A 27,371-nucleotide genomic window follows, 5' to 3' on the forward strand; every position below is an offset into this window, starting at 1 on the left:
ATAGCCACCAGCCTTCAGGCCAGGGGCATCATGGGATACTTCCTGAGACACCCCCCCCTAAAATTGCTTGTTGAAAAATCTAATCCCCTGACACCCTGGAAAAACCCTCCTATCACCCCCCCTCCAACTCTGAATGGTTTCATTTATTACATTTTAGCCAAAAAGAGAAGAAAATTCTCCAAGGGAGTTGTAGGCAGCAAAGACACATAAAGCCAACACACCCAAATATAACATCTCTTCTCTCTGCACGAGAAGAAAAGGAGGGTAAAAACTGGCTGGAAGTAAGACGGATGGGTGGGGAAAGCAGAATCACAGCCAGAGACATTTTTCTATGTCTCTTTTAGAGGCAATGACTAGAGTGTGTGCTTGGAGAAAGAGTGTGTGGATCTGGGGCTAACACCAGCACTTTGCAGGGCTGAGGCAGGAGGATTGAGCCTACGGCCAGTCTGGGATACCCAGAAATACCCTGACTCAAACGACAAGACAGGGAGCTGCAGCCACCTGGGACCAGGTCTGACTTCAAGCATCCATGAGAAGATCTCAGGCCAGTACTTCACAACCAGCGTCAGATTCCTCTTGAAAACATGGAGGAATGAATCTCAGCTGTTTGTGGGACCTCACATACCATGTGATACACAGATACTACACCAGGGAAGTTGGGCACCAAACCACACCCTCAGTGTCCTGTTTGCACACAACCCCGGGAGAGGTTCTAACACTCCATGATCCTCATGTTCTCAGACGCAGTATAGACACCGCCTAATGGTAAGCTCAGACACTATAGGGATGGAGGTGTCTTCTGTAGCTCCTGATTTCCCTAAAATTGTTCCGATGTGGACAAGAACGCCAGCCTTGGGAAAGGGGGGACCCTTCTGCTTCTAAGAGAGACCGGCGAGAGCTCTGCTTCAGCTGGTGGAGTGCAAGTGAGTGGTGTATCTCTGATTCCCTTTGTGGCCTGTAAAATGATGATAATAACCCTGTCTATACCTTAAAGCCCTCGGGGGAGACTTCACTGAGTGAACAGGAAAATTTGTAAGTGACTTTGCATTTAATTATTTAATTGCTGTTTGTGTTGTCTTCATTAATATTAATATGTGATTGAACCATATGGAAATGCTCTTTGTTTAGGCCAGATATCAATTAATGAATTTAGTTCAACACAATGCAATCATTGTCCAACAGCCTGTTATTTTACAAATAAATAAATAGAGATGTGGCAGGGGTCCAGGTTGCTGTGTGGAATGGCTTCTTTGTCATGTCAGCTTTTCCTCTTCCTGGTCTACATAGTGAGTTCCAGGCAGCCAGGACTACATAGAGCGACCCTGTCTCAAAAGAAACAGTATTCAGCCTGCCCTTTGATCCCAGCTACTGTTCCAATGGCCTGTACATAATTTGTATCCAAGCCTATGCAATAAATTATATATATATTAGCCTAGGAAGCAACTGAGGCCCAGTGCAATGGGAAGGGCAATGGTTCAGGAGAGGATCCCTCTGATGCTGACACCAAGCCCAGACACTTCGTTCACTGGCTGGGTGACCTTGAGCAAGTTACTCCTGCTACAGAGCAGATCGTGGGGGTCATACACCTGGCTAAAGGAAGGGAACTTAGAGGTCGTAGGAGTGGCATCCAAGAGAGAGGTACCCAAAATGGTGGAGCAAGGAGCATTTTCTCCCCAACCATCATGACAATGGCTACAATTTCATAAAGGGACAAACTCAGCAGATTGAACAAAAAGAGTCAACGAAACGCCAATCAGGAAGCCCGCTGAAGGCTGGGTTGGAGCAGTGGGAGCTGCCACCCCTTTGCCTGGGGCTTTTTCATCCCGGGTCCCCGAACCCCAAACAGTTCTGCCTGTGCAGTGGGGACACCAGGTGAGTCACACCAAGAAAGCAGAAAGCAGCAGCAGATTCTCAGCCAGAATAAACACACACACACACACACACACACACACACACACACACACAGAGGGGGGGGAGGAGGGCGTGGCCAATGGAATAAACCTCCTGGGCTCAGAATGTGGACTTTAGCGCTCAGATTTCCAAGTATTCACAGTAGATTTGTTCAAAGACCTGAAGAAAGTTCCACTTAATGAGTTGAAAAGACAGAACAGGCTGTATGTGTCTGTGTGGCAGACTCTCTGCTGAGCATGTTCAGGGCTCTGGGTTTGATCCCTAACACCAAAAAAAAAAAAAAAAAAAAAAAAAAAAAATAGGAAAACTTCACAGTGAGCATTAGATGTAAAGTATCATTAAAGAGATGTACAGATACAAAGGAATAAAAACTACATATGAAAATTCTTCATTTTGAAAAAAAAAATCAAATAGCTAAAAAGGCAACTTCTCCATGGGGCTTGACAGCAGACCGGGCTGGCAGATGAGTTGGTTGGTTGGGAGTGACACCAAAGGAAATTACTCAGTTTGAAGAACAGAGAAAGGTGGGAAAAGAAAAATGAGTCCCACCCAGTGACAGAATCAAGTCCTGATGGGGGTGGGGTGCCCTGTATGCTGTGAACATCTGTTTCTCTTATTGTTTGATGAGTAAATGCGGATTGGCCAGTAGCCAGGCAGCAAGTATAGGCGACCAGAGGAGAATTCTGGGGAGAGGATGCAGAAAGGAGATGCCAGGGAGACGCCACGCAGTCACCAAACGAGTAAAAGGTCTGAGCATTCTCTGGTAAGCCAAGACCACATAGAAATACTTAGATGAAAAAAAATTGTCAATAACTAGGAGAGAGCGAGCCAGTAAGAAGCCTGAGCCATCAGCCAAACAGTTTATAATTAATACAAGAAGCCTCCCTGTGTTTACTTGGGACTAAACGGCTGTGGGACCAGGCGGAAAAAAACTTCCATCGTCAAAGTCCTTGCATGGCGGAAGCCTCAGAAGGGGAGGAGGGAAGTAGAGGAAATGGAACAAAGATCCATGCTTCACACTTCCCCCAAAGTTTACTCCCTCCAAAAACATAAAAACTGCCTAGAGACCCAGGAGGTCGGTGAGTTACAAATAAGATAATGAATGAAGGAGGACAGAGAACATGGCAGCGTGGAAAACAAGCTAAACTCATCAGGGAGTCTTGAAAACGCAAGAGGGAAGGACCAGTCAAACAGCGACACGACCAGAGTCTCTTGGGAAGGAGGACCTTCAGTGTGGGGATCCCCCAGGTCACACCGCCCTGTAACTGTCCCCTTGATTGTTCACGGATGTCAGATGGTCCCACCCGCTATGGGTGACACCATTCCCGGGAAGGTGGTCTCGGGCTGTATGAGAAAATGGGGGGTGGGAGCAAGCACACAAGACAGAGACAGAGACAGACACAGAGACCAAGAGACAGAGAAAGAGAGATGGAGATAGAGAAAGAGAGAGATACAGAGACAGAGACACAGAGAGACAGAGACAGACACAGAGACCAAGGGACAGAGAGAGACAGAAATGGAGAGACAGATAATCAAAGAGACCAAGAGACAGAGATAGAGAAAGATATGGAGACAGACACAGAAACCAAGACACAGAGACCGAGAGAGAGAGAGAGAGAGAGAGAGAGAGAGAGAGAGAGAGAGAGAGGAGCCCCGGCCAGCAGAATTCTGCCTAAGTTCCTGCTTCAGTGCCCATCCTCACCTGCCTTGTGATGAACAATGACCCATAAGCAGAAATAAACCCTTTGCTCCTCTCAGTTCACCATCTTTGTAACAGCCATGGAAAATAAATTAGACCAGTGCTGTCCACAAGGCCATGGGACTACATAGTCAATACTCAGGGAGGGAAAAGGCCTGTCAATCAAGGCCCCTACGCCTGACCGAGCTATGCTCCCTGTCCTCCCAAAACAAAGATGACTCAATACCCTGCCCAGGCACACATAGGCTAGGAAGTCACTGTTACCAGACCTTGTATCTGTATAACAGGCTGAAATAAGTAGTGACTCAAGACTTTAAAGACTCAAGAACAGCAGGAAGCATTAGTATGAAAGGACAAGGGAATAGTACAAGGCCCTTGTGGAGGCGCACGCCTCTACTCCAGCACTCGGGAGACAGAGGCAGGTAGATCTCAGTGGTCTGAGGCCCAGCCTGGTCCACAGAGTGAGTTCCAGGACAGTCAGAGCTACACGATGAGACACTATCTCAAAAAAGAGAAAATATTATAAAAACATTTTAATGAATTTAGAAGACATAAGGTTAATTGAAAGGAACGTGTCAAGTTGCATTAATGGGTTTATAATTTGTACATGTAACAATGGCACAGAAGCCTCAGGGGGAGGCAGATCTGTGGAACAAATGCTCTTACCTCCCACACCAGAACTCAGTTAATATTAAATCTAAAGGAAGCCTGATGAATGAAGATACACTCTACCATCTTTGGAACATTGCCAGGCTCCTCAGATGGCCCATGAGAAGAGCAACCCAGCCAATACATGGTAAACCAGACGACTGCTTGTGAGGAATTCAGACCAGAGCCCCACAGACAAAATAACACCCTTCAAATGGAGACCATAAGGGAGACGATGTCGGCATCGGCACAAACAAAACTGGACTTAAGCTGAAGCCATTGCCACAAACAGCTAGGAACGTGTCCAGCGATAAAAGGGTTAAACTCCCCCTCCCCTGGCCACACAGGCAAATTATCTCAGCACCTAGCCGGAAAGCCTCAAGACATGAGAAGCAGAAAATGGATGGCATTAAAGAAAAGCAAGACAGCTCAACACAAGTGGCCAGGGGCGTTAACACCTGTCTCTTAATAATTGATAGATCAATTAGATATAAAAATTCTGCCCCAGAGTTTTATCAAGAGTATCCTCCTGTGTCCAGGATGTCAGGGAGGGGTGTAGCCAGAAAGAATATGGAGTAGAGTCTGATATGGGAGAATAACTCAGAGCTGTGCTGGACGCTGCTCTGAGCTAGCCTTAGTTCAGACAGCTACCAGGTAATAGGCTTCAATCCCCAGAAAGTTGTGGAAGAAGGAATGGTTTGAAGCCAAGGCATCCAGCTCTAATGCTCACCCTGCCTAGCACATTGGCCACACCATGGTTGAAGGCAGACTGCTTCTTCGTTTAACCCACAGGGTGCCGAGTAAGCAGCATGTGGGCAAAGAGGCACACCAATGGACATCCTGCACATGTGATGGGATTGGATCATGCGTTGGAGAAACACAGTGATTAGAAGAGCTACCCAAAGGCCAGAACCCGGCAGATAACAGAGAAAGCTTCAGAGACCTAAGCTCTGTGGGATGAGGGCAGCAAGTTCAGCACCCTGAGTGTGGACAGCTCCCTCTGGGGTTGGGGTAAAGTAACTGGATTCAGGTGGTGCAAGCACTCAAGCCCCTGCTGCCAAGGACACAAACCACTTCTAACACCACCTCTCCCTTGGCCATGATGGTTCACACATAGAACGTCCATCCTCTGGTTGCTTCCTCACAGCAAGAAAAGTGATACAACTATAGTCACCTCCTTATGTTTTTAATTAATCGAATTTAGATGTATGCGTCCCCGTGAGTGTACAGGCAGGTGCTGTGGAAGCCAAAAGGAGGCATTAAATCCCCCAGAGCTGGAGTTACAAGGGGGTGGTGAGCTGGGTCCTCTGCAATTGCAATAAGGGCTCTTCATGGGTAAGCAATCTCTCTACCCATAATAATTATTTTTAATGTGCTGCATAAGACCCCAGAGTGAGAGTCTGCATTTGAGTGACTCTGAAGTCCTGCTTCAGCCACCTCTGCTGAGCAACTAATTCCATGGGCAGAAGATTTTGTGTTGGAACACCTGTCTCAGGCTCTAACTCTGCCACCTTGTGCCTTGGGGATGAGAGTGAACTCCTGAACTTTCTGCCTCCTTAGTGTTGGGATCACAGGTGTGCGCTCCAACACCAGGAAACTATTTTGTGATGCAGGTGTGCAGGTACCCAGAATGAGAGAGAGCACTTCTCTGAAGAGCCGGCACAGCTTGCAAAGACAACACCAATCAGGAGCAAGGGTGACTTGCTAGGGTCCATTTTCCACCCAGACAAGAATCCACTCTGCTGCCGTCTAGTGTCTAATGACAACATTGACCTTTCTTCGCTGTCGGACCTGTCTCACTGAATCCTGAGGTCTTAACCACTCTGCTTTCAGAGCCTGCAGACCGGAGCACACGATCATGTTTAATTCATAGCCCATCTTGTTGCTTGACAAGTGAATATTTATCAGCTTTTTCATAAGAGGCAGGACGGTTTTTTTTTTTTTCCTTTGCTACAAAACTCTGTGCCCCAGCAAATGAAATTTGTGAACAAAAAGGAAAAAGAATGAGAAGCAAAAAAAGAAAAAAATACTCCCAGCCAAGTCCATTGCATTGCACTGGTAATTTTCCATTCTCTGGTACGGAGGTGGATTCGGCTTAGCAGCAACAGAATCCTGCTGACTTGTTCAGAGTCCAAACGCTGCCATGAGCCTTACCGTCACCCCCACAGGAAGCTCCCACATGCCCCCAGCCTGCCTCAGTTTCAACTGCTCAGGAGCCCCAGACTCTCCAGCACTGTGGACCCTCTGTGTGGTGATCAAGCAAGTGTGTACCAAGGAGAAAAGACCTCACATGCCAATTAGTTTGGACCCAAACCAAACTGTGGGGCTTCCAAAATGTGCTGCCAAACAGAGAGGGGCAGATTACTCTCAGAGAAGGGGGGAACCACACAGAAGGACCTGTGTCTGCTGCTGGAGGTGCCCCGTGTCCTAGTACAGAGGACAGAAACCATGGGGCCAAAGACTGTGGCTCTGTTTAACCTCTCCAACCTCATGGTTCACTGAGGATGGCAGCGTGGAGGGTTCCAAGTACAGCTGGGTGCACACACTCACACACACACTCACGCACATTCACGCACACTCACACACACTCACACACACACTCACACAACTCACATACACACACTCACACACATTCACACATACACTCATACACACACACTCTCACACACACACACTCACACACACGTGATGGCTAAGTGTGGCTGTGGACAACATCTGTGCTATTGATAGAGGCAGTGAAGCCCCGCCCATGTGCCAGGGACCTGAGTCTGCACGTGGGCTGCTCCACAGTATTTTATCTTTAGGACGCGCATGGAGGCTGCTGCTGCTGCTGCTCCCACTCTGGAGGTGAAGAGACTGGGGTAGACGGATAGCCACTTGCCTGAGTGGGCTTGCTTCATTGTTAAGGGCCTCGTTTGCCAAAGAGGCTGAAGGTGCTTGCGTTCTAGGGCTGCCATGTGGATGTCACCAGGCCCTAACCTCCTACAAGCCCACTGCCGTTCATCATGGGGCAGCTGTGTTGTGGAGAGTGGGGTGTGAGGAGGGAAGACTTGGTTTTATGGATTTGGAGCAGGATTGTAAACAGAAAAATAAGGGTAAATTACAAAGATAGAGTGTGTGTTGTGTATGTGTGTGTGTGTGAGAGAGAGTGTGTGGGAGAGTGTGTGATTGAGTGTGTGTATATGAGTGTGTGTGAGTGTGTGTATATGAGTGTATGAGTGTGTGGGAGTGTGTGAGAGTGTGTGTGTATGCACGCATGCATATGTGTGTGCCTATATGTATCTATCTGTGTGTGTACAATAGTGTAACTTACTTGTGCCTGTGTTGTGTCTGGGTACACATGTGCACACACATACACATGCTCATTCGTGCTTGTGTGTGCACACACACACACGCCTGTGTGTGTACCCAGCCATCTGGTTAAAATTACCGAGTCCTTGCTGGGAAACTCAATTTCAGTTAAGGGTGAGGACTCATGAGACGTCAGAACAAGAGAACTTGTTCATGGGTGTCCGTGAGCTGGGGTTGGCTAGCAAAGGGTACATCTGTGAACCGTGGAGAGAGGACAGCCAGTGCAAAGGCCCTGAGACAGCCTGTTCATTTCCTCCTCGCGTGAGGTACTCCTCAAACATTCGCGTGGGCCACCTCAGGGTGAGGGTGCAGCCAGTTCCTTGGGTTTTCTACTGTCACAGTCCATGCTTGTGTGGCAGGACACACACAGGACACAGCATGTTTCCTCTTATTTCCTGTGTGCCCTCATGAAGGTTTTAGGAGAGCATTCTGGGTAGGGATGCAGCCCAGGCTGAGGTCTGATGCCAATCACAGGCCACTCTGGGAACCATCCTCACAGCCCCGCCCTTAGATCATTCAGCTGCCCTTGAACAGTCCATGGAGAGCAGCCTCTGCAGCCCACATGAGAGCATCTGGCCTCCTCCTGTTCATGTGCCAACGCCACATACCTTCCTCTCATCCAGTCCCTCGGAGGTCGAGTCAAACTTCTTCGATAGCAGAGGGTCCAGCGCCTGGAACCGATGGCGGAACTGAGCAAGCCCCATGTGGTCCGCGTAACCTGGGGACACAGCGGGCCAGTCACAGGTGGGAAGGCACAGGCAGGCAGTGCCTCTGCTAGGTGGCGCTCACTCGGTCAATACTGGCTGTGACTCACATGTCCCTACCCTGGGACATCTTCGTACAGACATCCTCCTCAACAAGACCTTCTGGAAAACTCTACAGCGTCTTCCCAGGGCTTTCTCTCAGGTAGCTTTTTCTCAATAGCTCTCTAATACCAACACCCCTCCCCTCCAGTGTCCCATGGGGCATGCGTATCTGTTCACCCTATGGCACAAGTCGTTAAAGCCTTTATACACTGACCAGGGCAACATGCTTCTCATACAATCTAAGGCGTGAGGAAAGTACTGGAAACAGACAGGAGATGCCACACACATCACATACCACATGCATACACACACCATACATATCATATAAACACATCACATACACACAAGATACACACACATACTCAGACACAAACACACCACACACACACACAGAGAATGCAACATCACACACACATGCATACATGTGAACTCATGAACCCACACGCATATATTCACACAGACACAATCACATACATGTACACATACATGCACGCTCTACGATGCAAGTGTGCCTGCTATCAGTCAGGCTGGTCTATTGGCTATGGGGCCTGGCTGCCAGCTGTGAGCCCATGTCTTTCCCCTGTTACGTTACCCACCTCCCTCTGCCTGAGCAGTGGGGAGGGGCGTCTCAGCCTCGTCTTTGAGGACCTCTCCAGCTTCTGTGTCAAACGCTCTGTGTCAAGAGCTCCATTTTGCAGTGACCACAAGACAGGACATCAGAGACCATAGGGCATGAATCACAGAGGCCGCATGAGACAGCAGCCGGCCAGGCCTCTGCAGAGAGTGGCCGAGCTTAAACCTTCGGAGGCTGAGTGGCGGAAAATGATGGAGGCGATTTCAGATGAAACTCGATGCGTAAGATTAGCCAGTGGCAGAAACCACGGGCACGGGTTTGCACACTAAACAGACCTGAACACTCTTTCCCTTTGCCTAAAACCCCATATTCTCCCACCAATCCATCACCCAGCTGTACCTGGTGGAAGCTGAATGGCTAGCCAAGGCAGCTGTGGCCTCCCCTGGTGGGCTGTTAGCTCTGCATCCAGCCTGACTCCACTCGCTGAAATCCCAGCTCTTCTGCCTCCCTGCCTTAACCCTGTGGTCCCTCTGCTCAATGTCCTCTCTCTTGCAAGATGGCAGCGAAATCTTCTACCTCGGGACCTGATTATTATTTTACCTCTGCTGGGGTGGGGGTGCCACCACCCACTAAGAGTAGAAAGCCCCCCCAGGTGCCCGGGAGCCTCTTGCCTCTGCACCATCATCTTGTCACCCCGGCACAGATCTTCATGCTGGTTTCAGTCTGAAACCTCCAAGTATGACTGGTTTGGGAATGTCGACTCTGCCCGAGACAGGTATGGAAGGCTAGGCCTAGCCCTCTGGAGCCAGAAGCAATTCTGGAAGTCCCTGCAGTGTGACCCTGGGAATTCTGTCCCTACTCTGAGCTTCAGTTGCTTTATCTGTATAATGGGAGGCAGATTCAACTTTCCTCACTGTATGCACAGAGCAGGGCGCATAGTGGGTGCACCTGTTCTGTGACTGTCTGACATATGATTGTCCCAGTCCTATGGATGACTGGTGCATAGTGGGTGCTCCTGTACTGTGACTGTCTGACATATAAATGATTGTCCCTGTCCTAAGCCTGACTGGCGCATAGTGGGTGTACCTGTTCTGTGACTGACATATGTGTTCCTGTCCCATGGCTAACTGGCACATAGTGGGTGCTCCTGTTCTGTAACTGACATACAATGATTGTCCCAAGCCTATGGATGACTGACACATAGTAGGAGCTGCCAGGACAAAGGCACCTTGTCCCCATTCGTTTCTTACCTGCCCTGTGCAGTCGCAATGCCTCTAGGATGTGAGATCCTGCGAGTTGAACCCTCAGTGCCGGGATGTCCAGAGCTGGGGTCTCATTAGCTCCACCTTGGTCTCCACCAGGCTGTGGGGACGATGGAGTCCCCTGCCCAGGCTTGCTTTCCACTGAGGTTGGCACCAGACAGTGGATGAAGTTTATCCGAGACCGACTCAGCAAGCCAATGAGAGCATCCTGGGACCAAAGCAGACAGGGAGTCAGAGCCAAAGTCTTGGGGGGACAGACAGACACACACAGTAAGCGTAGCCTGGACATCCTTGGACTCCCTATGTTCCCATGGTCTATGACTTGCAATTGCAGTTGTCACTTATGCTCAGCCTGACCAGCGACCAATCCCACGATCAAATTTGCTGTCAGGTTAAGGTAGCTTGTTCACATGGGTGCTTGATCCTGCTACCTGCACCCCACCAGAGGGGGTGTCTCGGGGAGAAAGGCAAGGTCTGACAGCTCAGACAAAGGAGGCAATGGTGACCCCTAGGCCCTCAAGGTCCTCAGCTCAACACCAAGCATCCAAGGCTCTGGTCTTGGACCTGGGTGAGTCATTTCTCAGGGGTGGCCATGGCCGCACTTCTGCAAGACTTGGAACCTCTGTGCCTCTCTCAGCAGAACTGGAGAACCTATCCCTGGGGTTTTGCAGGGCATAGTAGAAGTAAGCAGCCTGCTGGGGTGGTGGTCTGTGTCATGGACCATCCACAGGTCATAGCCCAGCTCACTCACTCACCATCTGCAGCTTGATCTGGGCACAGGAAGCCTTCCTCTTCAATGCAGCAAGGCTGCTGGCGAAAGCCCTCCTCACCACACGACCCCGCTGCAGAGCCTGTTGAGAGGTACCCTCAAGGCCGGCCACAGCACGGCATACGGGAGGCAGCTTGGCCCGGGCCTGGAAGAGGTTCTGCAGCTCCTTCCTAGTGAGGAAGAGAGAGCAGGTTGCCAGGGACTCTCTGGCAAGATCACCCATGTGGGAGGAAGACATAAGCCCCTCTATCCGCAGCCTTCCTGTCTCAGAAATGCTGGCTCTTTCCTGGGGAGCTCTCTCTTCTCTGCCCATGAGAATCACCCTCCCAGCAATCCCAAACAGCCTCCCCATCCTGAAGGCACAGCCACGTAAATTATCCCTAGAACAGGCCAGGTATACAGCAGGTGCCAACTGTATGACTGTATGAATGAAGCCCAGGCTCGCACCTAAGCAGTCTCCACCTTTCCTGAGCCTCCCCACAACTGGCCTCTAGCAACACATTTTCTGAGGATGCCTGTCTTCTAAGGTTCTCCCACGAACCCAAGCTGGCCTTGCTCAAGGGCAGAGGTAGCAAACCAACCTAACTGTCCAACAGAGGTGTGCGTGGGTAAAGAAACACGGCTTGCACCACAACCGAATTCTTTGTGGCCACGCAGAAGAATGAAGTTAGGCACTTGCACATTAAAGGACCCCAGGCAGTCTCAGACAGGTGGGATCACTGTTTTCTCTCATCTGTGGATCCAGACTAGGTAGAAATATAGGTCTTATATGTTCTGATTAGAAGCAAGGCCATCTAGGAGCGAAGAGGACTAATGGGGGGGGGGGGACCGTGAGGCAGAGAAAGAACAGACCTAAAGCACATGTACACTATGCAATGCTTCCCATCCAACCCTTCAGATAGAGAAGTCCACATAGGGGCCAGAAAAACTGCCTCAACATAATCCTGCATCATCATTTTAAATAATGTATCAAAGTGTTGTTGTCGTTTTCAAAAGAAGAAGGCAGTTGGGCAGAACCTGCGGAAGGGGCTAGAAGGTGCTAGAAGCCAGAGGCCTGGTGCCTGCCAAGTGCCACCAGCCCTATTCTGCCGGGAATCTTTTGTCACTACCCAAAAGCTCAGGTCCCATCCCAGCCCCTGTCCTACAGACAAGTGATCCAGGCTGAGGCACTCTGGCTCATGGGGGTGACGGGGGGTGTATTAAACATGTGAGCAGGCGGTAAGAATCGACCGAGGTGTGCCATATGGTGCACTGACGTCAAGGTCTAACCAGGACGCAAAGGCAGCACCCAGGAGCCACGAGCCTGGGGCGGAGATGGCAGGGCAGGCGCTCCCAACCCCAGCCCTGACCTTTCGTGTGACCTTGGGCAAGTCCCTTGTTCTCTCCGGGAGACCTCAGCTGCCCGGCTATTAATAGCCAAAGCAATACTGCTGTAGCTCAAGGGACACACAACCCTTCTGAAAGCCCTTGAGACTGTAAATGAGCCCTGGAGACTCGATTCTGAGCCCAGTCCTGGTGTGTTCATTGAGGCCTTGACTATGGATCCTCATTCTAAGGGCAGCCAGCTCTCACAGTCACCTGCTGCAACAAGTTCAAAATGCTCTTCTAGTTTTGCTTGTTTGTTGTTTGTTCGTTTGTTTGTATTGTTGTTGTTTGAAAGAGGGATTCACTGTCAGACCTGGCTAGCCTGGAATTTACTATGTGAGCCAGGCTGGTCTGAGCTCACAGAGATCTACCTGCTTCTGCCTCCAGAGTGCTGGGATTAAAAGTGGGCATCACCATGCCTGGCAAAACATTAAAATAGGATTTATGCCCAGTAGTACTATGCCTCTCATCCCTTGTCCTGGCACCGAGACTCTGGCTCCCCAGGTCAGTAAGAGCTTGCCTCACGCTTCCCTGACTCAACACCCCTCACCTGGCTTCAGATGCAGGGCTCAGAGCAGGAAGGGACTCTACAAGACCCCAAGGCATGCCCAGAGAGTCTGCTGCAACCCAGGCTCCTCTTTAAGCTGTTTTATGTCGTAGGTGTTTTAGTAAGCACCCATGTATGGGCACCACTCCCGAACCCCGTGCTGTGGAGCAGAGGCCCAGGGTTTCCAATGAGCCAGAAAGAAACTGAGGCACAGTCTGCATGTCCCCTGCCCATGGAGGAGAACCAGCCTACTGAATCTTCTGCTTGGTGTGGCTTTGACTTCATGGTGGAGGAAGTCCTAGGTGAGAGAATGACAGCTGACCAAAGGGCAGAACCAGGGCTTGGCCCAGGTGTCCTGGATCCTCATTCACTGACCCTCCTTTTTGCCCCATTCCCCATCTGAGGCTAGGGCTATGAATTCCCGTGGCCTTCTGGGTTTTGAGGTTCCAATGAACTCTGACCTTAAGACCCTAAGAGCGTCCCTGAGTATTGTTGAAGTTCGAGCTGTATCCCTGGCTGTAAAAGGGACCTAAGGATGCAGCATGGGCACAGCACACAACAGGCAGTCAGCACACACTGCTTCCTGATCAGCCTGCCTCCCCGAGACACTGCCCCCCCCTTCTCCAGCTGCCCCTAGGCTCTGCCCCAGTGGGCTTCCAGCACTGAACCTGAGAGGCAAGCACCCTCACAAAGCAAGCGTTTTTCTATTAACCTGGAAGTGGAGCCTGTATTGTTTCAGGCCTCACGCTAGTGCTTCTGGGACGAGTGAGCAGGGAGAGCAAAGAGCTTCTGCTTCTGCTACAAAACATATCATTTTGGTTTTACGAGCCCCCGGGTTCTAGGATGTCCATAAAAGTTACTCCAGTCACATCATCTCTCAGATACTTAATGAAAGGTGGAAAGCCAACAGAGAGACACAGCTTCTTAGCTATGTGCCGACTCCCCCGAAGGCCTGCTCTGCTCTGCTGCTGGGTCTCCTCTGCCCCCGAGGAGACATTGCACCACTCCAATTGGAGTCATGGCCTTCGTTCCACGGCTGCGGACAGGATGGGATTTCTAGACTGCCGTCAGTCTCACTCACTGGGCTGTTGCTGAATGGAGGTAACAGCCACAGCGGATAGATGCCCGTGCCCTGAGCCACACCCAGCTCAGCTCACCTTTCTGACTGCTGCAGGACCTGGGGGGCCTCCAGGGCTGAGAGATTGGGCTTGGCTCTGCGAAGCCAGCCTGTGAGGTCATAGCGCACAGGGTCCTGCCCCAGCTGGTGGAACAGCTCACACTGAAGGGGTTGCTCACAGATCCGCAGCACAGGGGGGCCTGGAACGAGACGGCGGAATGAGTGCTGGGGGGGGCAGGGGGTCCATCAGGAACATGTGCACTCTGTCCCCATACCCTACCACAAAATTTAAAAACAGTCAATGCGTTTGTAGACAGCTGGAGCCAACAATCCCTGGTGCGCACATTCCCCACGGTAGTGAGGGGCAGGCGGCTCCTCCACACCTAATCCTTTCATTTGTTTGTTTATTTGTTTGTTTAGTATTCTTAAGCCCCAGACACCTATTTAGCCCAAATATCAGAGAGCACGCAATCTTCCTGAGTGTCCTATATGTGCCCAGCTGTCGCCCGGGCTGCGATTTACATCAAGTTTTATTTAAGCCCGCTCACATTTTCACAAGCGCATTTCCTCTTAGAAGAAACATTTGACAGTGATCCTGGTATACATACAAGCTCCATTTCTTTCCTACCATGCATGGGGATAAGCGGTTGTTAAGTATTTTAAAGCACGCGTCCGTGTGCCATCTAAAACCATCCGAAGTACCGAGAGTCAAACAAAGGCTCATCTGGGAGACGCCGGCCCCAACCCCTTGCTTACAAGAGACAGGATCAGAGACACAAATGGCCAGGGTTACAGGGAACACAGGCAGATTCACTGGATTGAATTACTGTGTGAAAGGGACCAAGTCTCAAAGCCTCTTTCAGAGACTTAATTCCCTGATCTGCAAAGTGGGGCTTAAATAATACATACTTCCCAAGGTGAGTAAGGGTCAAAGGATGCATAAGACATTTAGATGGCACGTGGCATGTGGCATTGGTACTCAAAGAAAAAGTGGCAGCATTGTTGCCACTGTTTACTGAAATTACCTGTGAGCGATGCTTCAGGATCACGAAGCGTCTGCCTCTATCCTTGGTGCTCCGTGTCATGCTTGGCATATGGATTGTAAGAAGCATTGGGGATGGATGGATGGATGGATGGATGGACAGATGGATGGATGGGTGGGTGGGTGGATAGATGGACGGATGGATGGACAGATGGATGGATGGATGGATGGATGGATGGGTGGGTGGGTGGACGGATGGATGGACGGATGGATGGGTGGGTGGGTGGGTGGGTGGGTGGGTGGGTGGGTGGATAGATGGATGGACGGACGGATGGATGGACAGATGGATGGACGGATGGATGGATGGATGGATGGACGGATGGATGGATGGGTGGGTGGGTGGATAGATGGACGGATGGATGGATGGATGGATGAATGGATGGATGGGTGGGTGGGTAGGTGGGTGGGTGGGTAGATAGATGGATGGACGGACGGATGGATGGACGGATGGACACTACTGAGAGATAAAGCCTTGTCTTGTATTGTTCCAGCCCTTCATTAACTCCCCAGTAAGCCTGGATCTCCAGGCAGGGTCTTTTCAGCCCTTTCTGTCCTGGCAACTCCTCCAACCCCTGCTGGGCTCTGTGGTGGTTTGAATAAGAGTGGCCCCCATTCGGCTCACATATTTGAATACTTGGCCATCAGGGAGTGGGACCATTTGAAGGACTAGGAGATGTGTCCTTGTTGGAGGAGTTATGTCACTGGAGATGGCCTTTGAGGTTTCAAACAGCCCATTCCAAGTCAAGGGTCTCTCTCTTCCTGCTGCCCGTGGATCCGGATGTAGAACTGCCGGCTCCTTCTCCAGTACCTTGTCTACCTGCATGCCACTCACGCCCCTTGCTACGATGAAAATGGGCTAAAGCTCTGAACTGCAAGCCAGCCCCAACTCAATGCTTTCATTTGTAAGAGCTGCTGTGGCCATGGCGCCTCTTCACAGCCACAGAACACTGGCTAAGTCAGACCCCTAGCCCTGTGAGGACAGTCAGCTGAGGTCACAGCAGCCATCCCAGATTTATTTCACAAGAGCTCAGAGCTCCTTAGAAAGATCTGGAGGAGTGGGGTGGGGGGGGGGGAGTCTTCGAAGCCAAAATGTCTGAATTAAGGCATCTCTCTTGGCCCATTCAGGACAAAGGACAGTCTACTCCTGGGAACAGAGAGCTTTGGAGCATCCCACTCAGAGTCTCAATCCCAGTGGAAGATTCACAGACATCAGTGCGTCCCTTCCTACCCCAGCCACACTGCACAAGACACCTCCCGTTCTGACCCGACTTCCAGTCTTCCGGATGACACCCCATCCGAGAATGTAATTTCCTGGGATCCACATTATTGAGTTGTCACATACTCGTCAACTTTGTGTCAAGAACCTGTGCAGCTATTCCAGGGGCTGCCTCTGAGGGCGCCAGCCCAGCTCTCATGCCCAAGGAGCTGGCCTACCCTGAGATGGGTATGTCTGATGGAAAAATAATGTGTGATGTCAGATGGTAGAAAAGAATAAAGGTGTGGCAGCCAGCGGTGCAGATAATATGGGGTATTGTTTTACCCAAGGTGATGGTCAGGGAGGACCGACAGACTCAAAGGAGGAGAGGAAGTCTCCCAGGTGCTCTGGGATGCAGTAGAAGGGTGTCCTGGTGCATGGGATTGACAGTTACACAGACCCTGGGGTGGGGGTGCACATGGCATGTCTGACGAGCTGCAGAGAGGTCCGTATAGCTGTGCAGTGTACCGTTTCCATGGCCATAGCCTGAGACAGGCTCCTATGTTTTTAAAAATAGTTTTTAACTGCATAGTGTTGGAAGCTAGAGTTTCAAGCAGCTCTGGGATTTCCCTGGCTACATTATGTTGTGGCAGGTGTGTGTGTGTGTGTGTGTGTGTGTGTGTGTGTGTGTGTTTGTATATACATGCACATGCATTCTTGATTTATGAGTATTGCAATGTACAGGCAGGTACACCACGTTACTAATATACAGGCTTACATTTTATGTGTATATATGTAAATATTGTATTTGACCGGAATTCTCGGCTGTATTTAATAAGTGTTAACACACATGTGTGACCTCCTAAAGTGGACCCAGGCACTGTGATTGCCTAGCAAAGAAGTCAGAGCCTTTCCCAGCTGGTACAGATTCCCACGCCAAAGCAAGGCTCCCTCCCCGGCATCCCTCCCTACCCGCTGCCTCCCTTACCGTCATCCCCAGCCACCTTCTTCTCAAAAGCTGCACGCAGACGCTCAAGTACCACGCTGTCATTGGAGCCTTCCACCCGGACCTCTTCATCCAAGACCCAGAAAAGGCCCCTGGCATCCTCAGTGCCTCTTCCAGCTGGCAAGTGGACCTGGTGGGAGACACAGTGTACGCTGAGATTCAGGTCTGGACACTCTGCCCAACCCTCGGCCAAGTGTGCTGGGGGGGGGGCTGTGACCCCCTTCAGCCTCCACACTCAGTCCTGAAGCCCAGCACTGTCTGCGAAGGGTCTGAATCCCCCCTGACATCATGTTTAACTCCAGTATAACCCTGAACAACCTACTGTGCCCCCTCTGAGCCCTGTTTCCCCAAGTATAAAATGAAGCCTGGAAAGGCCTTCCCCAGAGGGTTGCCCTGGGGGCTTTAAGAAGGGTGTGTCTGCTTATAATTCCTCCCCAGACACACACAAGGAGTCGGAGGGTGTGCACAGCCAGCCTGCCACATCGCTCCCTCTTAGAAATCTTGGTATTTTGTTATGCTGAGACCTCGGGGAATAAATTTAAAGAGATGAGCAGTCAAGGAATATTCTAGAGAACATAAACTTGATTCCTCAGCAGACATGGAATTTTAAAGCAAGCCGTAGCAACATTCCAGGAACCCTGTGGGTTTGCCCATTGGTGTATGAGAGAGGGCTGGCGAGATGTGAGTAACAATGGGCTGAGTAGTGTTGGAGCATGAGGTGTGGCAACATCAACCCTGTGAGCCCTGGAACCCACCACTTGGGGGCTCTCAGAGCTGAAGCACGACCTCTAGTGACCTTTCCATCTCTAAAGCCTGGAGAGGGCGAGGACCACATTCAGGGTCCCATGGTGGAGCCAGGGTCAAGATGGACAGCTGGCCCATCCTTACTTAGGAGAGGCCCTTAGAAGCCACAGGGCCCTCTACCACTGCACTCTCCCAGCTGACCCTTCCAGACAAAGGACAGACGGACAGGTAAGGAAGACTACGGAGAGAACAGCTCCAGACCTTCTAACGGGAGGCTCAGCACACAGACACTCCCCAGGGCTATAGAGGAGGAGGCATCGTCACAAGGGCAGTTGGTACCCTGTGCCCAGGAGGAGCCATGGCAACCACCCTAGTCAGCAGGAGACAGGATGAGGGCGTGCAGCCTGACACACCCTAATGAAGGGGAAGGGCTCCTCTGTCACAGGCCACACTCAGTGACAAGCACTCTGTTCAGTGTCTTGGTGAGGTTATGCCCACTCAGAGGAACACACTGTCCCCACTTTGGAGAAGGGGAAACTGAGGCTGGGAGAAGCGAAAAGGCGGGCTTGGGGTCATCAGGGCGGAACCCATGGCCGCAGTGCCCCACATCCCACAAACTTTCACTCCAAAAAGCAGGGGGGGGGGGACAAGAATAAGAAGCCAGGGTCACCGGCAAAGGTCTGTGACAAGGGTGAGCTGGCTGGGGTACAAATCATCAGGTTCTGGGAATGAGAATGATGTCAGTGAGTCCTCTCCCACAGAAGTCTGTCTGTCCCCAAGATGTTCCTCCTTCCAGTCTCCGCAGCCGGCGTCAGCTGAATGCCGCATGACTCCAGGAGGAACCCGCTGGAGCCCTGACATGTTTGGCTCCAACCAGGCCCACTGGAGTCTATTGTAAGACATTTCTGGTAATTTCTGTAGCACAGAGATGAGCACTGGGTCTTATGCCCTAGGGCATTTCTGTGTCCACACCCCATACCAGTCAATGTCTCTAACTATCCCCGGGGAAATCGGGGAGCTTGGAGAATGGGCACCCCCAAGCCTGTCCGCTGCGGTTTCATGTCTGAGAGCCCCAGTCCCCAGAGGCTCTCTTACCTGGGAGGGGTTATGATCCACAACAGCCACTGTAGTCCCTGGGGATGACTCCGGAAGGTCAAAGTACACAGGAATACCTTCCTGAAATTCATACGATGTGCATGTTAGTTCCCTCTGAAAGCTCAGTGGGTAGAAAGAGAGAGAGAAAGTGAAGATTCTAGCGCTATTAAAGCATCCTTTCAAAGTTAGTTTTAAAACTGTCGTGAAAGTTATGTAACAGAAATTTCACCCCTCTGACCAAGGACGTATAAAGAAAGAGGCCTTTCAGAGGCCTCCGGACCTCATTTGTTCCTGGCTCACATGCTAACGGTTTATGGAAAGTCCCACAGAAGGCACGCGGCCAGGTGCATGCACCCATCACTCCATTAGGAGTGGCTGCTGGTCCCCCAGAAGGTTGGTCAGCCTTGTGTCCATCCATACACAGCAGCAGCTCAGGAGGGTGAGGGGCCATCTGCACCAGAGCAGAGCAGAGGAAGCCAGAGCTGGAGCGAGATGCTGTGTAGGTGACTGGGGCCACGTGGGGCCGATATTCACCCCACCCGTTTGGCTTCAACCCCTGGGCACAGGCCTGCGGCGCCCAGTCCAGCTGACACACACCTCTTGGTGTCTCTCCAGAGTAGAGACAAAGGTCCTGTGGTAGAACAGCAGCTGCAAACGCTCCTGGACATAGTTGTAACACAGCTCCTCAAAGGTGGCTGCCCGGTCCTTGCCCTGGTGCCGAGGGTTCTGGAATCCTGGAGAGTCAACCACCATGATGGAAGCCATAGACAGATGATTCGAGGAGAAAGATCTGGAGGTAGAAGAGAATGGCTCTGAGTTCACATGGGGTCTGCTAACTGGTTCAAGCCTCCCCCACAACAGAGTTGGAGAAACCGAGGCAGCATTCTAGGCTGATTTGGAGAACTGGCAGATCCAGCTTCAAATCCAAGCTCGCCATTTAGAGGCTATGTGACACCCCAGGCAAGTTACTTAACCTCTCTGAGCCTGGCTTTCCCCAGCTGTTAAATGATACAGAAGTGAGCTGGCCCAGCCCTGCAGTAAAGGAAATGGGATTTACATGTCAGCACGTCCTGTGATACAAGGGTGCAGCAACCTTCAGTAAACGTGACTTGTCCCTCAGGCCCCAAGTCTGACTAAGTCTCTCTTTCCCCACGGCACATCACAGCTGAGAAGCCACACTATGTATGTTTTACAGAGGGTTTATTTTTTTCAAGCCATTTTATTATTTTTTTTCAAGCCATAACCTCCCTGGATACTTCCAATGCATGCTCTGTCAGAATAGACAGTCTGGGCTGCTTAAATCAAAAAAATGGAATCGAAAGACTTTGAAGCATAGGCTGCTATCCTACTCTGCCACAGAGGGGCTGTGTGTCTCTGGGGAGCTGCCTGACCTCTCGGGTGCTTGCCTGTGAAATGATTAAAGGTAAGAGGCTAGCTCCAAAGGCTTCTGGGACACTGGGATGCTACACCACACCTGCTGCCATGACCATGCATGCAGCTCGCCCTGTGATTGGTTCTCTCATCAGGGTTCTCAGCTCTCATCATCCCCAGCAACATCCACCATCAGATCTGGAGAGCGGGCTTTGAACCTTAGTTCTCCGTTCTCCTTGTGAAGATCCCTCTATCTATAAAACCGGGGTCAATCGGGGCAGCCGCCACAGAGGCATGCTGGAAGGGAGGGTGAAGTGGCAAGGTCAGGCACCTGCTAGAACCCATAACCGGCCCGGTGATCTTCCCTCTCATCAAAGCCTCTATTGTGGGGTTGCTGGCAGGCAACGGGCAGGAGAGGTGGCCTCTCTGCCTCCCTTCATCCCCAGCTCACTGCCCTCCCTTCCTGGAAGCACAATGATCCCTAGGTTTCTAGATAAGGTGCCTGCGCTTCCCGATGGACAGTAATTACTCAGACAGCGATAAAGGGAGTTGATTCCAAGGCCCTGGCGACTGGAGATCCGGGCTGCTGGGTAGCTGGTTGCTATGCAGCAGCGGCTCATCCCTTAACAGGATTCAGAAGTCTAATTACGCTGTGCACTCTTGCAGAGAGAGGGGCCCTCCCTGTGTTCCCCACGGCTCATGCTGGAGCTGCTCAGTGGGCTTCTGAGGAAGCCGGGCTCGGAGCAGTCAGGCATATTCCCTGGACTGCCACTCCACAGGCCACCCTGTCCTACACATCCCCTACACCCAGAAAGAACAGTTAGAAAAATAAATGAGAAAGGCAGCATGTTGGAAGACAGCAGCATAGTGTGGCATCTTACTGTTTCATTTGCACACGCAGCCAGTGTGAGCAGTAAAACAGCACAAGGTAGGTTGAACTGTTAGGACCATCCCCAGCCTTTAGCAGGCATTCCCCTATCTGTAAGGTTTGTTGGTGTGTGTGCACATGTGTGTGGGGGTGTGTATGTGCATGTGTGTCTGCGCACGTGTGTATGTGCGTGTTCGGATGTGTGTGTACACACAGGCCAGAGGTTCACATCATGTGTCATCTGCTGTGGCTCATCTCTTTTTTTGAGGCAGGGTTTCTCACTGAACACGGAGCTCAGCGCTTTGGCTTGCCGACGATCCGCCTGGCTTCACCCCCTCAGTGCTGGGTTACAGATGTGTGCCTCTATGCCTGGATTTTTTAGGCGATGGCGGGCTCTGGACTTTGTCCCTCTGGTTTGAGTGGGAGAGTTTCGGCTCTTGAGCCTTGCTCCCAAGCCTGCCTACCCTTGGTATCTCCACCGTTAGAAACTTACTTCAATATATTGTTCAGCTCATCTAATACCCCGCGAGCCCAGAGGAAACATCAGCTTTCAAGTTGTGGGGACCAGAGAGATAAATGGACTTGGTGATGTCAACCAGCAAGGGTGAGATGTAAGCCCGGCTCTGCCTTAGAAGCCCTTCCTCCGTTCAAAGTATCCCACTCCAAAAATTGCCCCTGGCTTGTACCCAGGATGCACTGCAGGAGGCCTGGACTCAGCCTGATGTGACCACTTGTTACCTGTTGATGAGAGAGACCACAGTCCCGAAGATCTCTTGGTACAGGCCAGCGGCCATCCCCTCCACACACTCCACACCCGTCATCTTGAGCCCTGGGATTGAGCAGACAGAAAAGGATCGGTATTTGGAGGTCATGACCTCTCCCAGCGCCAAGGGCATCACTACCGAGCAGCCAGAGTCACCAGAGTGAGAACCCTCATCTCTCAGTGCTCAAATAACGAGCAAGTGGTTTAAAGAAAGGCGCTAACGTGCCAGCCGGCGGCGGTGGCACACACCTTTGATCCCAGCACTCCAGAGGCAGAGGCAGGTGGATCTCTGTGAGTCTGAAGCCAGCCTGGTCTACAAAGCTGCACAGGTAAACCCTGTCTCAAAAAACAAACAACCTCCTCCCACCCCCAAAAGATGTTAACATTCTAGTGGGGCCGCAGAGACTCCCCTAGCTAGCACACCATGCCTCCCTCTCCCTAAGATGCCTCCCATGCTCCCCAGAGAGCAACTGAAATGTTTGAATAAGAATGGCTAACACTTTTGAATGTCTGTCTCCAGTTGGTAGAACTAGCATAAAGGATTAGGAGGTGTGGCCTTGTTGGAGGAGGTGTGTCACTGGGTGTGGGCTTTAAGGTTTCAAAAGACTTGAACCCCATTCCCTATTAGCTCTCCCTGCCTCACGCTTGGAGGTGTGAGCTTTTCCGTTGCAGTTCTAGCCTGCCACCTGCCGCCATGTCAAACGCTTTCTTTTAGAAGCTGCATCGGTGATGTCGTCTTGTCACGATGATAGGAAAGTAACCAACATGCCACTATATTTTGGATAGGGTGCTGCATTCCATGCTTGGCACTACCTCGAGATGGCAGAAACTCGAAGAGACGGAGCCCAGCGTGGGGGTACTGGGTCCCTAGGAGTGTGTCCTTGAATGGCGGGACCCTTGATTGCCCTCCTGAATGTGACCAGCTCCCGTCCTTTGTACAGTACAGAAAGATGACTGCGGAGTGTCACCTTAGGGTAGCTGCTCTGACAATCCCTGCCCTTCAGCCCACTGCCAGCCCCGGTCCTGGCATAAAGAATATCCTTATACTATATATCTATAGTTTGCGTCCACGGTCCTTATTGTTTTAAACTATGTCTCCCTTATGAGACTGGGGCTGCCCCTAAGTGAGGAACTAAGTCTGGGGTTGGAGCTTTATACCCCCAGTACCAGGCATGGAATGAAAGCATGGGTGATTCTCTCTGTGCCTGTGTCTCTGGAAGCAGATTTCATCACTCCACTCCTAAGATTTGACTCGGGTGAAATATCCTGAGAAGTCTTCCAATTGTTTGAATTGGCCAGAATCGCTTTGTTGAGATAACTCGGTCATCCAAGCAGAGTGAATGGTGAGATAATCGAACTCCATCAGCCCAGAGGCAAGAAAGAATCAGGCACAGAACAGTGGGAAACAGCAGATCTCTCTCCAGGGTTTCAGGGGGTGGGGCCGGGGGCGGGGAGGCTTAACAGACTTGAGACTTGACTGAACACATGGACACAAGTGTGTCCCCATGAAAGTAGCTAGCCTGGCAAGGTTGTGCAGTGGAGAGAGGCCAGTCATGGCTCCTGACCTTCCACCCACTTCCTTTCATAGAATTAGAATCAATTTCCCCTCAAGACAAACACTACTCCTTCACATTCTACACTGCCTGCCCACTACAGCTCCCAAGCACTTCCCATCCCTCCTTTATCTCCATCCCCGCCCTGGGCTGTTGCTAGGCAACGCACAGCATCACAGCATCAATCTGAGGCACACGGGTCCCTTGTCTGCCTAATGTCTGTCTCTGAGACCTTTGCTGGACAGACCAACTCAGACCTCAAGAGGCGGTGCGTCTGTGTGCCTGTCTGCCCGTCTGTCTTGTGTGCATCCTGTGTATGTGCCTTTTCATGTCTGTGGTACATGTATCCGTGTGTATACATGCTGCTCCCCTATACACATGTGTTACATGGGTGTGCACATGTGTACACGGGTGTGCACGCACAAGCATGCTGCCCGTGTGTGTGGCGGATGAGAGGAGGAGGCAGCAGAGTACAAACTGGAGAGGAAAAGAACCGTCCACCTTATGGAAAGGTAGACAGCTCCAGGGACCCAGAGCAGAGAGGGTTGCCCCCGAGGTTACCTCAGACAGCCCCTCGTCCTCATCACAAGCACACACATGACAAAGCACAGCTCCCTCTTCTAGAACCACAGCCTCAGGTGCAACCTGTCACCTGTCCTTCACCGGCGAAATGCCCAACACTTTCCCCAGGGCTCCTCAGGCCCAATCCAAGTTTGCACCCTCGCGTTTACTGTGTCAGCTCATTTTGTGCATGCTATAGACCTGCATCTGCCTCCCTCACGCTTTCAAAGTGACGTGCGTGTGTGTGTGTGTGTGTGTGTGTGTGTGTGTGAGTGTGTGCGTGCATGTATGTTTCTCTGTGTGTGTGTGTTGTACTGTGTGTAAGTGTGCACATGTGTGTGCTGGTGTTGTGTTTGTGTGTGAAATCCAGAAGGTGACATCTCCTTCCACCACTTTGCGTCTTATCTTTCGAGACGAGGCCGCTCACTGAGCCCGGAACTCACCGACTCAGGGAGCCCCAGCACCTTCTCGTCTCTGCTTCCTCTGGGCTGATGCACACCGCCATGCCCGGCTTTCAGGTGGGTCTTTGGGAATCCAAACTCAGTTCCCAAGCTTGCATGGCAGGAACTCTGCCCTCTGAGTCGGTCCCAGCCCTCACCTGTGGTTCTGACAAGTTCTCATCTCTCCTCCGCCTCGCTGCTCACCTTTCCAGCTGAGGTTTCCCGAGAACAGGATAAGCCTCGTGCCTCCCTGTTAAGCCACTCTTCAGTTTCCCATCGGGCATTGCAAACTATATGTGCTGATAGGCACCTGCCCACCAGTCTCTCTCCCACATCCCTCCTGGTTCCAGACACAGACCAGCCTCGCTCTCACCTTCACACAGGTGAGCCTGCCTCCTCCCGTATCACACCACAAACATGAACCACACGGAAACATATCAGCCTCTGGACACTGCCTAAGTGTCCCCTCTCCCAGTACAGAGGACCCACCCAGGACTCAGCCATCCCCCTGGTTTGTGACCATGAGCACCAGAAAGGGAGGAACCACACCCTTTTCTGCCAACTCTGACGCTCCCTGGCCTGGCACGTGTGCATGTGTGCACAGAGCAACTCTCCTAAGACATGATGATGAGCATGTGAAGGCATGGGGAAAGCATGTGGTGCAGACGCCGGTGCAGACGCTGGCACAGCGGCTGCAAGGAGCCAGGATCCCCAGAGGACTTGGTACCTGAGCAAGCATCATTGTCCTCCAGACCCTGGCGATGCGGCCCTGATGTCATCTGCTCAATGATCTGCCGTAGGTGGTGCTTGAAGGTGGCGGCGTTCAGTTCCTCGTAGTCACAGCCCAGGGCCTCAGCAGCGTGGCTGGCCCACTCAAACCGCATGAACTGCTTCCGGCCCACTGTGCAGAGAGGTTGAGGAAGAGGTGGGGGGTGAGATGCCAGGCCCAGGGTGGCTGCATCACCAAGAACACACCTCAAGGAGTCCTGCCACCCCATCTGTTTTGTTTTAAAAAAAAAAACCTATTAAATATAATAAGGGAGAACATCCTAAATGGAGAATCGGGTAGGGTTAGGACATGTCCTATCTGTGTGCACATCCATTACCTTTTACCCTCCCCCCTGCCCCTGCCCCGCCCACCCAACCACTTACCCAGTTACCCAGCCACACATCCAACCAGACACCTGTGTGTTCAGAACATATTTACCGAGCACCTCTGATGTGACAGACAGACAGATAAGTGGTATACACCCCAAGGAGAAACTGCACCAGAATTAATGGACGAAGAGACGTGGAGGTTGTGTTAGTGTCTACTGGCCAGAGGACTTCTGGGAAGATGTGATAATGGGCTCAGGCTGTGACCAGTAAGGAGAACAGAGGTGAAGGGGGCAGTGCAAAGGTCCTGGGGCAGAAATGAGTGTGTGTGTCCAAGGCCACCAGTCCAGCTGGACCATAACGGGGAGGAGGGCAGTCAACTGGAGTCAAATACATACTGCGAAGCTGGCAAGTGATGTGAGGCCTTTTAAAACACGTCCAGTAGCACACAGAGTGCTCACAGGTGGATGAAAAAACACCCCATGCACTAAAGCACTGTTACAGAGAACAAAGAGGGGGGCGGTGAGATGACTCAGCAGGTGGGGGCTTGCCACCAAGCCTGAAAGACCTGAGTTCAATCCCCGGGACCCACAGGGTGGAGTGAGAGAAAACACTCATGCATGCCACACAAGTAAATAGATGTTTTAAATTTTTTTTAAATTACATGACAAACAGGAATGCAGTCAAACAGTAATCATGACAGGGTGAGGAACTGACATTTTCTAAACCACCTACAACAGCCGTGGACTGATTTTTGTGACCCAAATACAAATAACTGACTAATTAAAACATATCACAACGCGCTCCTTTCAAGCATTCTCTGTCTCCTGTCTTCTTGCAAATGTGTTTCTTCCTTTGAAACACAAACTACAGAAATCCCTGTGTCCCCCAAGGGACTGCCGGGCCCCAGTGGGCCAAGGAGGCAGCTGAACAATCAGTCTCAGGGTGAAATTAGAAGCCTGGGGGAGAAATTATGCATGAGAATTTAACCAGTGATGCCTGGGGAGGATCGCGAACAGAGACTGCTTGTGGGTTTGCCGTGGCCAGCACACAGGGACACTCCCCACAGATGCCACTTGGAAGTGGCGATGAAACTGAGACTTGGGGCAGTCAGTCAAAGATGATGAGATGGCTGATGGTGGAGGTGGTGGTGGTGGTGGTGGTGGTGGTGGTCATGGTGGTGGTGGAGGTGGTGGTGATGGTGGTGGTGATGGTGATGGTGGTGGTCATGGTGGTGGTGGAGGTGGTGGTGGTGATGGTGATGGTGGTGGTCATGGTGGTGGTGGTGGTGGTGGTGATGGTGATGTGGTAATGGTGGTGGTGGTGATGGTGGCGGTGGTAGTGATGGTGATGTGGTAATGGTGATGGTGGTGATGGAGGTGATGGTGGTGGTGGTGATGGTGGTGATGGAGGTGGTGGTGGTGATTGTGGTGATATTTAGTGGTGGTGATGGTGATGGTGGTGTGGTAATGGTGGTGGTGGTGATATTAAATGATGGTGATGGTGGTGATGATGATGATATTTAGTGGTGGTGATGGTGGTGGTGGTGGTGGTGAGTATAGAGTCAACAATAAGAGCAGTGATAACAG

At 51.4% G+C, this 27,371-nt stretch overlaps 1 protein-coding gene across 1 annotated transcript in view; it reads right to left on the reverse strand.

Annotated features, from left to right (window-relative positions):
- Window positions 1–27,371, reverse strand: part of Myo18b (myosin XVIIIB) — a 189,161-nt gene that overhangs the window by 114,873 nt on the left and 46,917 nt on the right. Inside the window, exons 18-26 of the mRNA XM_051176362.1 lie at window positions 25,415–25,588; window positions 22,109–22,199; window positions 19,729–19,921; window positions 19,132–19,212; window positions 17,275–17,422; window positions 14,090–14,249; window positions 11,007–11,190; window positions 10,240–10,459; window positions 8,214–8,327 (exon numbers count right to left, since the gene is read on the reverse strand). Coding sequence (XP_051032319.1) covers window positions 8,214–8,327; window positions 10,240–10,459; window positions 11,007–11,190; window positions 14,090–14,249; window positions 17,275–17,422; window positions 19,132–19,212; window positions 19,729–19,921; window positions 22,109–22,199; window positions 25,415–25,588 — 1,365 coding nt within the window. The remainder of the gene's footprint in view (window positions 1–8,213; window positions 8,328–10,239; window positions 10,460–11,006; window positions 11,191–14,089; window positions 14,250–17,274; window positions 17,423–19,131; window positions 19,213–19,728; window positions 19,922–22,108; window positions 22,200–25,414; window positions 25,589–27,371) is intronic.

This window comes from Phodopus roborovskii, unplaced genomic scaffold, assembly GCF_943737965.1.
Source record: "Phodopus roborovskii unplaced genomic scaffold, PHOROB, whole genome shotgun sequence".
NCBI classification, from domain to species: Eukaryota; Metazoa; Chordata; class Mammalia; order Rodentia; family Cricetidae; genus Phodopus; species Phodopus roborovskii.